The sequence below is a fragment of the Saccopteryx bilineata genome, chromosome 8 (assembly GCF_036850765.1).
Source record: "Saccopteryx bilineata isolate mSacBil1 chromosome 8, mSacBil1_pri_phased_curated, whole genome shotgun sequence".
NCBI lineage: Eukaryota > Metazoa > Chordata > Mammalia > Chiroptera > Emballonuridae > Saccopteryx > Saccopteryx bilineata.
This window is the reverse complement of record NC_089497.1, coordinates 95,061,021-95,075,506: the sequence shown is the minus strand read 5'-3', so window position 1 is coordinate 95,075,506 and position 14,486 is coordinate 95,061,021. Positions and strand designations below refer to the sequence as shown.

General features: G+C 36.6%; 1 protein-coding gene across 1 annotated transcript in view; it reads right to left on the bottom strand.

Moving 5' to 3' along the window:
* LOC136311728 (uncharacterized) overlaps positions 1-14,227 on the bottom strand; it is a 54,705-nt gene extending 40,478 nt beyond the window's left edge. The window contains exons 1-2 of the mRNA XM_066240825.1: positions 14,157-14,227; positions 12,125-12,248 (exon numbers count right to left, since the gene is read on the bottom strand). Coding sequence (XP_066096922.1) covers positions 12,125-12,248; positions 14,157-14,227 — 195 coding nt within the window. The remainder of the gene's footprint in view (positions 1-12,124; positions 12,249-14,156) is intronic.
* Between the last annotated feature and the right edge of the window lie 259 nt (positions 14,228-14,486).

Sequence of the window (14,486 nt, the reverse complement as noted above, 5' to 3'; positions counted from 1 at the left end):
TGGTGTAAACCATGTGGTTGTTATTCTTAAATTAGAACCATTGTTTGGAACCTGGCCAAGGCTTTGTAGATATAGGAATAATAGTGGCTTTCTTTTACAAGAAAAAGAAAGGATACTTAACTTTTGCTTTCTTATTTAATATAGACTATCCTCACTCTATATAAGTATTTGATGGTCACATATATCAAAAACTCCAAACTGATGAATCTTAGTTTTTAACCAGTAGGGGAGAGAACTACAATAATTCAAAGTACTAATTCGAGTGGTTTTTCTACAAACTGTGTAGGTGGCTGAGTGGTAAGCACACACATGATTCTGAGTATATTGGCCCTGACACTGATTTTTATTCATCTTTACTAGTGGTTCTATTTGATTACATTGACAAGAAAAATGGCCAAAACACCACATGAACTATTTTTTTAATTATTATTTTTTTATCATAGAAGAATATTTCATCTACAGAATCAATGGGTCTGTTGATGATATTATAATTTATTTCTCCTTGACAGAGTAAACCTAAAACTGAAATAAGAAAGATTGTAAAATGTTTGACTATTTTATTTATTTGAAATTTTCTTTCTTATTACTGTTCAAATTTAGAGATGACCTAATCTATAATGCATGTTAATTTATACTTATACCTCAAAATTTTAATAATCTCAATTACAATAGAGTAAAAGTATCCATTTTTAAAATATCAATATACTAATGGGTTTATTTATATTATTGCCTCCCTCATTCTGGCTCACTTATTAAATATTTTATGTTATTAAATTCAATTATTTTTAATTCAGAGGCCCTGGCTGGTTGGCTCAGCAGCAGAGCATTGGCCCAGTATGTGAATGTCCTGGGTTCAATAGCCAGTTGGGGCACACAGGAGAAGTGCCCATCTGCTTCCCCACCTTTCCCTCTCTCCTTTCCCTGTCTCTCTCTTCCCCTCCCGCAGCAAAGACTTCATTGGAGCAAAGTTGGCCCATGGATGGCTCCATGGCCTCTGCCTCAGGCACTAGAATGACTCCGATTGCAGTGGAGTAATGCCAAATTGGCAGAGCATCTCCCCCTAGTGGGCTTTCCAGGTGGATCCTAGTTGGAAGCATGCAGGAGTCTATCTGTCTGTCTCCCTGCTTCTCACTTCAAAAAAATATGAAAAAAAATACTTAGAAACAATAAAATAAGGTACTGAGAAGATGGCAACAGAGTAGTCGAATGTTACAACTCCCACCTCCCAGAACCAAAGTGGATTACAACTTAACTTGGGAGAAATCATTTGAAAAACCAACTTTGGACTAAACTAAGAGGAATCTATAACCAAGCATCACCAAAGGAATCACACGGAGCTGGTAGGAATGGTGGAAACACGGAAAGGGCTGCCCCATTCCCAGGAGTGATCACAGCCCAGAGTGTCTCTCACAGCAGGGTGGGTTGCCTGGAGAGTTGTAGATCCTCAGCCTCAGGACTGGAGCCTCAACCTGGAGTCCAAGAGATTAGAGGAGATATATGAACAATATTTAGCTGAGGAAAGAGCCACATTACGGTTTCAAGAGGGAGACAGAACTCTCAGACCCAGGTTCTGTTTTAAAAGGACCATGCAAAAAACCTCATTCACAGCCAATTACCCAGGGCTCTGGGAGCGGGAAGCCCAAGAGGACTGGACTTGTGAGTAGAGAGTGTAGTCTTGGTGGCACAGGGAGAGACTATAGAGGACAGCCACCTTGACTCCAGTGCTGAGTCACACCCCAAATCTAAAGTGGCCATGTTTCCTGGGAGAAGTAACACCAGCAATGGAAAGAAATTACCACGCACACCAGAGGCTTTCTTACTCCAATCAAAGCAAAGAGTCGCTTAGAAGCAGGGGTTGCATCAAGGACACAGGTTTTGAGTGCTGAGGTCTTGGATATACCACCCCCCCACACACTGCTGAGTACCCTCTGAAGGGCAGGCAGAACCGACTGTAGCAGTGGCTGCATGCTCATGGCAGCAGGAGCAGCATGCAGCAAGGTGGCCAGCACAGTGGTGGGGAGGAGCTGGATTGAGAGGCCTGCATGCCCACATACCCACAGGGGTGGAGCGCCTGTGGCAGCAGGCAAGGCAACCTGCAAGCCTGCATGCTGGGTGGTGTTGATGCTAGAGCGCATGAGGAGGTGGTGGCAGTGGTGGGCTGGCAGACAGACCATACCTTTGAAATACAGAGGCCAAACCTACAGGCCAAGGGTAGATAAAAGCCAGTGTAGGAGTGTAGCTGATATTTACAATGACACCTGGGCCCAGCAGAGGCAGCCACAAATTCTGGATTGCATGTTGCTCCAAGAAGGTTGCTAAGGGCCAGTCATAAGCAGTGACCCCCACTGGTTTTAGCTAGGAAGGTCAAGGGCTGGCATATCTAGGGGCCAGATAGAGAGAGCATCAGCTCAGGACCTAACAACCCTAATTAGAGTGGTATCTTAAGGAAGGGCTCTTCACACCTGACCCAGGTAAAGCATAGAAAATGCAGGCACAAATAGAAAAAGAGGAGTAGCAGCAGACAAGAAGCCCAAAGCAGATTACAAACGACAGCTGAGGTCAACCCAAGAAGATCTAAAAACAACACAAATGGAAACTGGAGGCAGAAAACACCAAACCTGTACTCAGCTTGTTATACAAACAGCTGTCTATACACAGACAAAATAGGAAGACAGAGAAATAAAATACAAATGAATCAACAAGAGAAGTCCCCAGAAAAGAAGTGAATGAGATGAAAATAAACAAGATACTAGATGCAGAGTTTCAAATAATGATTGTTAGAATGCTCAAGGATCTTAGAGAAACAATGCAAGGCCATAATGAGCACCCAAATAAAGAGATAACAAGCATCAAAAAGGACATTGAAATTATAAAAAAGAATTAGACAGAAGTGACAAATACAATATCAGAAATGAAGATTACACTAGAGAAAATTAAAAGCGGGCTGAATGAAGCAGAAGATTGAATCAGCGATTTAGAGGACAAGATAAATGAAAACACAGAAGCAGAACAACAAATAGAAAAGAGGATCAAAAAGTCTGAGGAAACTAAAAGAACTCTGTGACAACACAAAGAGAAACAACATTTGCATAATAGGGGTTTCTGAAGGAGAAGAGACAGAACAAAGGATAGAAAACCTGACTGAATAAATCATAGCTGAAAACTTTCATAAATTGATAAAGAAAAAGTCTCACAAGTTCAAGAAGCACAGAGAGTTTCATTAAAGAGGAACTCAAATACACCAAGACACAGCATAATTAAAATACCAAAGTTAAGAGATAAAGAAAGAACATTAAAAGATGCAAGAGAAAAACAGTCAATCACCTACTAAGGATCCTGCATAAGATGACATCCAATTTTTCAATAGAAACACTTGAAACTAGAAGGAAATGGCAAGAAATATTCAAAATAATGCAAAACAAGAGCCTACAACCAAGACTTCTTCATCCAGCAGAATATCACTTAAAATTGAAGGAGAAATAAAAAGCTTCACAGATAAGACAAAACAAAACAAAACTCAAGAAGTTCATTACAACCAATGATGCAAAAAAATGTTAAGGGGCCTTTTGTAGACAGAACAAAGAGGGAAAATCTAAAAAAAGAAGAATGTATATTTAAAGAATAAAATGGTGATAAACAACTACATATTAATAATAAGTTTAAATGTAAATGGATTAAATGCTCCAATCAAAAGACATAGGGTAGCTGGGTGGATATGAAAACAGGACCCATACATATGCTATCTACAAGAGACACACCTCAAAACAAAAAATACACATAGACTGAAAGTGAAAAACTGAAAAGAAATATTTCATGCAAATGGAAATGAAAAAAAAAAAGCAGGGGTAACAATACTTATATCTGACAAAACAGACTTTAAAACAAAGGCTACAGTAAGGGAAAGAAAAGGTCACTATCTAATGATAAAGGGAGCAACCCAACAGAAAGATATAACTATTATAAATATCTATGCACCTAATATAGGAGCACCTAAATATATAAAGCAGATTTTGATAAACATAAAAGGTGAGATCAACAAGAATACTATAATAATAGGAGATTTTAATACCCCACTAACATCAATGGATAGATCCTCAAAAAATAAAATTAACAAAGAAACAATAGCCTTAAAGGACACACTAGATCAACTGGATTTAACAGACATCTTCAGAAACTTTCACCCCAAAGCAGCCAAATATTCCTTTTTTTAAGTGCTCATAGTACATTCTCTAGGATAGAACACACATTAGGATACAAAACAAGTCTCAATACATTTAAGATAATTTAAATCATATCAAGCATATTCTCTGATCACAACAGCATGGATCTAGAAATCAACTACAACTATAAACTTATACTTAGAAGAAAAAAAGTAAAAAACAAATAAAGGCCAAAGTCAGAAAGAAGGAAATAATAAAGGTAAGGGTGAAAAAATATGAAATAGAAAAACAGAAATGATAAATAAAATTAAGATCTGATTCCTTAAAAAATAAGCAAAATTAATAAACCTTTAGTCAACTCATCAAGGAAAAAAGGGAGAGGGCCCAGATAAATAAAATCCAAAATGAACAGTAGGAGAAGTTACAACTGATACCATAGAAATACAAAGGATCATAAAAGAATACTATAAAAAATATGACAACAAATTGGACAAATTAGAAGGGATAGATAAATTCTTATAACCATACAGTCTTCTGAGACTGAATCAGGAAGAAATAAAATTTGTAACTCTTATTTATTTCACTTTATCCCCAATAGTAATACATTCCAAAGTAGGAACTGAGAAAAAATTATTTCATTTCTGCCTTTCAAAAAAAAAAGAACTTCTTAAAATTATTATTATATTATATATATTACTAGTGAATTTTGATATATTCCTTTTCTATCAATATCTTTTTATTCTCTTTTATTGAGAATAATTGCTATATATGTGTGTTGAATTTTATTAAGAATGTCTTTTCAGTATCTTTCTTGATTTATATTTGATTTTTTAATCAAAAATATGTTAAATTGCATGTTGATCTACTACTATACTGAATCATTTTAATTGATTCTTGGGAATGAGTCAAGTTTTTGTTCATTCAATAATAATTACATATTTATAAGGTATTTTTGATGAGTGAATTTAGTTTAACAATATTTTATTTAAGATTTCTACATGTATGTGTATAAGATTATTTAACATTTTGTACTTTCTCTCAATTTTAATATAAAAATATAATAGCCTTATAAAATGATTGATGGTAAAATATTTCCTATATTTTTTATTCTTGAGATCAGTTTGTAATGAATATATATAATCTTCCTTGAATGTTCTCTGAATTTTTCAATATGCCATCTGAGTTGGTGTTTTCATATTAGTTATTTGTAGAAGATTTTAACTATATTTCTATCTTTCTAAATAGTTTTTAGTTATATTTCCCTGTTTTTACACATAAAATATAAAAAGTGTTTACATTGTTTTTATATAATATACTTGTATAGGTTTGGGTGTGAATCCTTAAGTTGTTGTAAGTAACTTACATATTTTTGTAGAAAATTTTCACTTTCATTACATTTAACTTTATATTTATTCTTAATTTATTTAAAGGTATATATATTTGTACATAATTATGAACTTAATTATATATATTCATAATTCATTTTATTTATGAACATTTTATATGTATGGTTCATATATTGCTTCTAAACTTTATAATCTATTCTCTCAATTTTATCTTTAAACTAGAGAGTCAAATCTAAAGAGGCAATGTATTAAACTTTGGTCTCCAAACTCTTAGAACATTTATCTGGGATCAAATTTATTTCTACCACTTACCTGAGGTATGACCTTATATTGAACACGTCTGTGTCAGACTTTTTTATTTTTTATCTACTTAGTAAGTATAATTTATGGATAATTAGTTGGAATTAAATAAAATAATTCTAAATAAGCTCTTGTTAGGCTTTCTGTTACAAAGGAAGCATTTAATAATTATTTATTAGAATTATTTTAACCAATAATGTTTATAATTCTCTCACAAAACAAAGATGTTGTCTGCTTTATGTCAAATAAGAGAGGTGGTCAGTATATTGATATAGGATTCTGAAGTTTTGGCTTTATTTATAGCTGTACAAATTTAAGCTATTTGATATAAATATATTTGATGTCATCACACTAGGTTTTCTTTTCTAAATCCAAAAATAGCAGGGTTAGACTAAATCAGGAGTCAGAAAATTACTGTACATGAGCTTAATATGGGTTACTGCTGTTTGTGTAAATAACTTTCTTTAAATTTTAATTTATTGTGTTTATATAGATTTAAGTGTCCCCCCAAATGCATCCTCCCTTCCCCTGTGTTCCCCACAACATCCCTTTTTTACCCTTTTTTTGCAACACCTTTCCCCTTTACTTCTAGTTTAGATTTTCTGCTCTCTATAATGTTGTGTTATGTGTATATAATTTCACTAATCTCTTTTCCTTTTCTGATTCCTTCTTATCATCCCCTTTCCCTCTGTCTTCTTTCCCTCTGGACCCACTGATCCTGCCTCTGTCTCTATTCTGTTCCTCAGTTCATATTGTTCATTGGATTCCTCAAATTAGTGAGTTCATATGATTTTTTTTTCTCTGCTTGGCTTATTTCACTTAACATAATAGTTTCCAGGTCCATCCATGTTGTCACAAAAGGTAAGATTTCCTTCTTTTTCATGGCCCCATAGTATTCCATTGTGTGTATTACCACTGCTTTTTAATCCACTTGTCCACTGACAGACACTTGAGCTGTTTACAGATCTTGGCTACTGACAGACACTTGAGCTGTTTACAGATCTATGCTGTCATAAACATGAAGGTACATTTCTTCTTTTGAATCATTGAGGTGGTGTTATTGGGATATAATCTTAAAAGTGGGATGGCTGAGTCGAAAGGCAGTTCATTTTAAATTTTTTGAGGAATCTCCATACTGTTTTCCACAGTGGCTGCACCAGTCTGCATTCCCACCAGCAGTGCAGGAGGGTTCCCTTTTCTCCACATCCTCGCCAGCACTTACTATGACTAGTGTGAGGTGATATATCATTGTGGTTTTAATTTGAATTTCTCAAATGATTAGTGATGTTGAGCATTTTTTCATCTGCCTATTGGCCTATGTCCTCTTTGGAGAAGTGTCTATTCATTTCTTTTGCCCATTTTTTGATTGGATTGTTTATCTTCCTGGTGTTAGTTTTACAAGTTCTTTATAAATATTGGTTATTAATCCCTTATGGGACGTATTGTTGAATACATTTTCCCATTGTGTGGTTTGTCTTTTTATTCTGTTCATATTGTCTTTAGCTGTGCAAAAGTTTTTTTAATTTGATATAGTCCCATTTGTTTATCCTGTCCTTTCTTTCCCTTGCCCTTGGAGATACATTAGCAAATATATTGCTGTGAGGGATGTCAGAGAGCTTATTGCCTATACTTTCTTCTAGGATGCTTATGGTTTTTACTACTTACATTTAAGTCTTTTATTTATTTTGAGTTTATTTTTGTGAATGGTGTAAGTTGTTGGTCTAGTTTCATTTTTTTGCAGGTAGCTGTCAAATTTTCCTAACATGATTTGTTAGAAACTGTATTTACTCCACTGTATGTTATTACCTCCTTTGTCAAATATCAATTGCCCATAAATAACTTTTAGTGGAATACAAACACGCTTATTTTTTTTACATGGTCTATAACTGCTTTTGCACTACAATAAAAAGTTGTAGTTGTCCTTGAAGCATAAAATGCTGTCACTTCTTTTATCTCTTTTTTTTTCTTAGTCTTTTCCAAGTGAGAAGAGGAAGAGAGATAGAGAAACAGACTCTGACATGCTCCCTGACCAGGATCCACCCAGCAACCCTTGTCTGGGGCCCATGCTCTGCCCACCTGGGGCCATTCTCACAACTGAGCTATTTTTAGCACGTGAGGCACAAGTTTCATGGATTCATCCTCAATGCCCAAGGCCAAGTCTCTAAAACCAATCAAGCCATGGCTGTGTGAGATGAAAAAAAAATACAGAATGAGAGAAAGAGAAGGAGGAGGAGGAGGTGTAGAGAAGTAGATAGGTGCTTCTCCTGTGTGTCCTGACTGGAAATTAAACCCATGACATCCACATGCTGGGCTGACACTCTACTGCTGAGCCAACCAGTCAGAGCCTATATTTTATTAGAGTTATACATAGGCATCTTATTGTTGGGAGCTACTAAAGTAATGTTATTCATAATAAATTTCATATTCTACTTGTTTATTTTAGTATATAGAAAAATACCTGACATTTATATGTTAATCTTATATCCTGTAACCTTGTTGTCATCCACATGCTGGTCAGATGTTCTACCACTGAGCCAACTGGCCATGCCTTTCTTTTTTTCTAAATTGTTCACCAGATTATATTAAGGTCCTTCTGTTCTGATAGTCTATGATCTATATATAATCATTATTTTTAAATAAGCCAATCTGTTTAGAAAGAAGAAACAATGGAAATGTAGTACAATTATATCTTCCTGTGCATTTGGAACCCAACTCAACAGGTTCTTACTGAGAAATCAAAATCTTCAGAACTCTGTGTTTCATTTTAATCAATTACTTACAAGTTATAGTGATAGGTAACTAGTGACAGATAATGTGTTTTTCTAGTCCTCTGCCCTATGCTTGAAGCACTACTTTGATCAAGCTTACCATCCACTGCCACTGTAGCCCCTGTCAGTTCTACCTCTTATTTGAACAGCACTGATGCTAGATCCTCGACTAGATAAAATAGAATTATCATATCTATATTATAAATATTACATTGTATACCTGAGTACTATGTCAAACCCACAATAGTAACTATTCAATTTGAGGTTAGGATTATATCATATTTTAGATTTATAATTTCATTTTTAAATCACTTCTCTCCTAAAACTAGGTATCACTGATTAAAATTCAAGACACCCTACTTCTCCCAGTCAAACTGAAATTGGCCCTCCTTGATCATCTTCAACCTCCCAACAAAATTGCTTTATTTTTCATCTATTTTGTCCTCTCCTCATTCTCATTCTATAAAGTCGTTGGTGGCTTGAAAATGATTATTGGCAGGTGTGTAAATGATTTCAGCTTATCTTGGACAGAGTTTGTTATACATTGGAATAGGGCTTAAGCAGGCCTTTTCTATTCCCTTAAGATTGTTCTAAATATCATCCGATCATATTTCTCAAGTTAGTTTTTGAAGTATTATAAACCAAGTTAAATTTTGGGGAAGTTTGTGTTGCTGAAAGCACAGATTTCAGAATCTGATTAATTAGTGTTCAAATAACAATTCTATTTCTCGTGTCAATTATTTTACTAAATTTCAGCCTACCTCCTCCACTTTTAAATTGAAATAACAGGAATTATTATAAGTACTGTTACAATAATTAAAATGGGTGATTTTTATAATGTGCTTAGCACAGTGGCTAGAATTTTAAACATTCACTAAGTAGTGGTTATAATTTTAGTATTTTTCAGTTGTTCAGGAATTGGCAGATTGAGTTATTCTAGTAGCACCTTTCTAGAATTCTTAGTAGTTCTTCATTAAATAACATGGCTTTCTGTGATAATTGGCTGACATAGATATATATCTATAAAAATAAAAAATCTTTTGTTTCTAATAAAAAATAAAATAATAAATTCACAGTCATTTAAAAACACATAATAGATAAGAATTATAAGTTTTTCCTACAATATAATCAGTGTTAACCATATTTTATCTACATTGCTATGTTTGAGACTGAGCTCTAAAATAATTAAAAGATAAATATAATTCAAAAATGTTATAGCAAAATAGTAAGGTTTATAAATAGCTGATGCAAATAAGGCCATGGAACAAGTTTCAAAATAAAAATAATAAAATAAGAAATGAGGTTGAGTCTTATGATAAGTTTTCTAGTTTATAAAGGATATTACTTAATGGATAATAAACTATTTCTCTTTTATAACTTAGAATGGAAGAAGATAAAAAGAATTAAATTGCAGCATGGAGGGTATAAGCTATATATAGTAAAGGATTTCCTCATAGTTAAGGATTTTAAAAATAGGATACCGAAGGAAGGAAGTCCTTTTCAAAGAAAGAGATTTTTATCATCCAAAGTAGTTTGTGTGGTCTTGCCTGAAGGTCAGAAAATGGACTTTGTAGTTTCTCAAGTTCCATGCAGCCCTGTGATTCTTTGAAGTAATATTTGAGTAAATGTTATTATATTTTTACAGTGGAAGGGTTTTGTGCTTTCAGGAAGTATTACTAGCCATATTTTAACATTATCTTCACAAATTCACTTTTATGGTACACCCCTGAAGAGATATTCACATCCTTTTACAAGTGAGTTTCCTATAGAGACTCTAAATGTAAGCAAACCCGGCTTCATATTGCCTTTATCTGGATTTGATGCTGAGCTCAGTAGGTGTTAAAGTTTTTAAATGAATACATTTCAGAAGCATTGAGAAATTACTTTATATGGCTTCTACTGCTCGTAAAACCTCCAGCCTTTAGAGTACATATACCAGTGCATTCCAAACGAATACTATTTAATATTTTTTAAACTCTATAAAATAAAATGTTAGAAAGTAAGGTTTTATTTGTGATAATAGGGAATACAAACATGAAATGTGGGTGGAAAAAAAGACCTCTGTGATAATTGACTGGAACTACAGGTATCAATATAAAATTATGAATATATATGTATGTATATGTCAGTGTATATTTATATATTTATATGTCAACATATGTGTGTGTGCGATTTATAGCTCTACCAACTGAAATTGCCTATAGCAATGAGGTAGCAGTATCAATAAGAAAACAGATTCTCATAAATATTAATAATTCCAGTATTGAGCCAGGAAAAATACACAACTTACTTGAAACATCTTATTGTATCAGAAAGTGCTCAAGCTGGGCCTATTGGCTCAGTGGTACAGTGTTGGCCCAGCATGTGGAAGTCCCGGGTTTGATTCCTGGCCAGGGCACACAGGAGAAGTGCCCATCTGCTTCTCCACCCTTCTCCTTCCCTACTCTCTCCTGCTCTTCCCCTCCTGCAGCCAAGGCTCCATTGGAGCAAAGTTGGCCAAAGGCTGAGGATGGCTCTATGGCCTCCACCTCAGGTGCTAGAATGGCTCCAGTTGCAACAGAGCAACACTCCAGATGGGCATCACCTCCTAATGGGCATGCCGGGGGGATACTGGTCGGGTACATGGGGGAGTTTTTCTGTCTCCAGCTTTTTGCTTCAGGAAAAAAAGAAAATAGAAAGTGCTCAAAAACAGATAGGATTTAAAAGCTGCTAAGGTAACCCTGATCAAGGGGGGAAAAGTTCTCAAAGATAGGGAAAACCACAAATAGAAGTGAGCTAATATTTTACACATGCTATTTTAAGCAGGGTTTTTTGCTTCTCTAGGATACAGAGACTGAGGATATATGTAAAGAACTGAGGCAGAAATTTGTCCAAAAAGAAATGGAATCACCAGAGTTTTGGGAGTCTCATGCACAGGAAGAAAACACCAATTACAAATTTGCCAGTGTCCATTGAAAAGGATGGGATGAGCACTTAGACCCGAATCTGTGATACATTTCCTTTCAAATTTTGCCAAATGCAAAAACTGAACATTTCAGTAGAGGAAGAAGCAAAGCAGAAAGCCTTTGAAAAAAAGATTACAATTTAGGCCAAAGAAAGATAAGAAACAGATTTTGAATTTGCCTGGGGAAGTAGCCCATCTCACCGTCTGCCAGTTCACTTCTGATTGAGATGAGCAGCCCATATAGGAGCACAGGGGACTAAACTACTAGAGAAAATCATATAGAGCCTATACATTTTTTCAGTAATCATAATTACAGCATTTAATCATAGGTAATCAATCAGAAATAAATAATTAATGAGATAACCAAGACCAATACAAATACACAAACATCACACAAATACACATTAGAAACAGATGTACAGATGTCCCAGATATAAAAGTTAACCATAATTTTAATACTGGTATAAATAATGTTTTAAAAAAAATGCAAGTAAAGATGTAGAGTTCTTCCAACAGTTGTGACTCTAAGTCAAATTAGAATAGAGAGATACAATAAGTGAAACTTAATGACTGCAGCATTTTTCAAAATACCATACTTGGTCTTACTCTGGACAATGGTAGCTTCGCAATCATCACTTTGCTTTCACTCTTGCCAACCTGCTCCCGATGAGTCAAAATTTTGGACAAGTCTTGACGGGGGTAAGGATGACGGAGACGCAAAGACCCGACTCTGGGGACCAGGTTCAGTAACACAGATCCACTTTATTCAGGAAGTAAGCTAGCTTATTACACAGGTTCAGCCTATAGGGTGTTACAGTGTGTCCTTCATAGCCAATGGCTGAAAAGATCAGGGAGCTGCGTGGTTGGCGCTAAGTCACTTCCTTATATCAGGAGAGCTTCCTTCCTGGGTATGCCCAGGAGGCTTCTGGGAACTGGAATATTCTCAAAGCATTGCATCAGCCACAGCTGCTAGGAATGCACTCTGCACTCCACCCACATCTCTCCCTTATCTTTTAATTAAGGCAAATTGGACTTGATGGATGACAGCTTGCTGTTGTAGCTTCTGAATGCTACTCATTATGCAATGGAACTCTAGTAGAACTAAAACAACTATAATACCTATTATACTATATGCTAATAGATTAGCTGGATTAAACAATGAAGCAAGCTTCTGTAATGTTTAACTAGTTAGAAAATAGAACAGAGGGTCTTAAACAGGGGTTCTTCCTAGGGGTTGGTATGTCATTTTCCTTCCATTGTGTTACAGAGACCTTCTAGGTGCCGTTAAACACAGTTCCATTTTGATTGTAAAAAATGAATGTAGGTCCATGCATGCCCCCTTCCCACAAAGGTCCCAGCATCCAAACACAGAACGAATGGCTTGCCATGGGCTGCATACTGCATATGGTTGCAAGGCACATTGCACAAATTACAACAACATGACAAATCATACAATTTCAACAATTACAAAGGTACACCTCACCAGTCTCTCAGTACTTTGCCAAAGCATAAAATGTCCTCAGCCTTCTTTCTAGCCATGGGAAAAACTTCCCGGGGCAGGAGAAGGGCCTCCAGCAGAGCCGTCTCCCACCCCCATCAGGATATTTCACATTATCCAAAATCCGTAAGTCTATCCAACAAAGGAGCCAATGCCCACTCCAGTCATAGTACAGGAAATCAGTCCATGCACATGAGATGTCAGCCACCCCCCTCATCCCTGCCATCTTGGCAGGTCTTACACTGTCTCAAAGAGGAGCACGTGGCAATGGCAGTCAGCATTTTCATCTCTGCTCCAGAGAGCATGATATCATCCATCCCTTTGTCCCAAAATGTCAGTGAACCCATCAGTGGCTTAGCAGGCACTCACTGCCATTCCAGCAGCCACTTGGCAATGCAAGCCTGGTGTAAAGCCAGGAGCTGCCATCATGGCCATTCACATGCAGGTTCACATTGGATTCGGACAGTCAGTAAAGAAACAGCAGAGTCAAATACTGGTGGGCCATCATCTTTAATCCTAGTTTTCACCCAGTGGGCAAGTAAAAACACACACTGGGCTCCAAAACCCACTCACATTCAATGCTCACAAAGCTACTGACTTATCTGAGTTTCTTAGAATCAAAGGTTTCTAGCTCACCAGACTTATTCACCTCTGTTCCCCATCTCCTTCCTTCTCCCTCCACAAACTCTGCACTAACCGGCTTCTCACTCAGCACTCCACCATCTTGGCTGCTTCTCCTGGTCTGCTCCACATGGCCTGTCTCTGCTCTCTGGTCTCTGCTGCTAATCTCAGAAAACGAGAGAGCAAGCTCTTGTTCTGCCCCCATTTTATAGTGTAGAAATCCAAACTTTTATCCAATATACAAAATAGGGAAGTCTCTAATACAAAGTCACTTATCTGAGGCATGATGAGATTGTACCAATCCACATCAAAAAGGGTGGGAAAGGCTTAGTCCTAAAACCAAGCCCCAGGCTACAAGGATCTTGCCTGCCCACAGCCTGCCCCCAATATACATTAACATCACCTGGTCAACAGGCTTCCATGTGGGCAGCACCATCTTTAACAAAGTGAGCATAATATATTTTATCTGCCCAACACCTGGCTTCTGTTCAACCTCTCCATGCAGCTGCTGCCGTTTACCTTCTGGAGTCTGTGAATCGCAACTCTGGCCCAATTTTCCTCATCCTCCAAATATGAGCTAAAAACACCATCTCGTGTTGCCAGGCTCGAGCCCTGGGCTGCCACTGCCTGTGTCTGGGAGACAGCGGTTACTATAGCACACAGAAGCAAGAACAGAGCACCAGGGCCTGGGGGCCCATCAGGGGCAATTCTCTGGGCTGCCCCACCAAAGCCTCCACATCCCCCCAGGTGATGGGCTGCAAGGTTTTCTTCTTGAATCCTCCCCTCAGGCGTAGTGGGTGTGGAAAAGGCCAGGGCTGTGGTTTTGAATGGGTGAAGACTGAACCACTT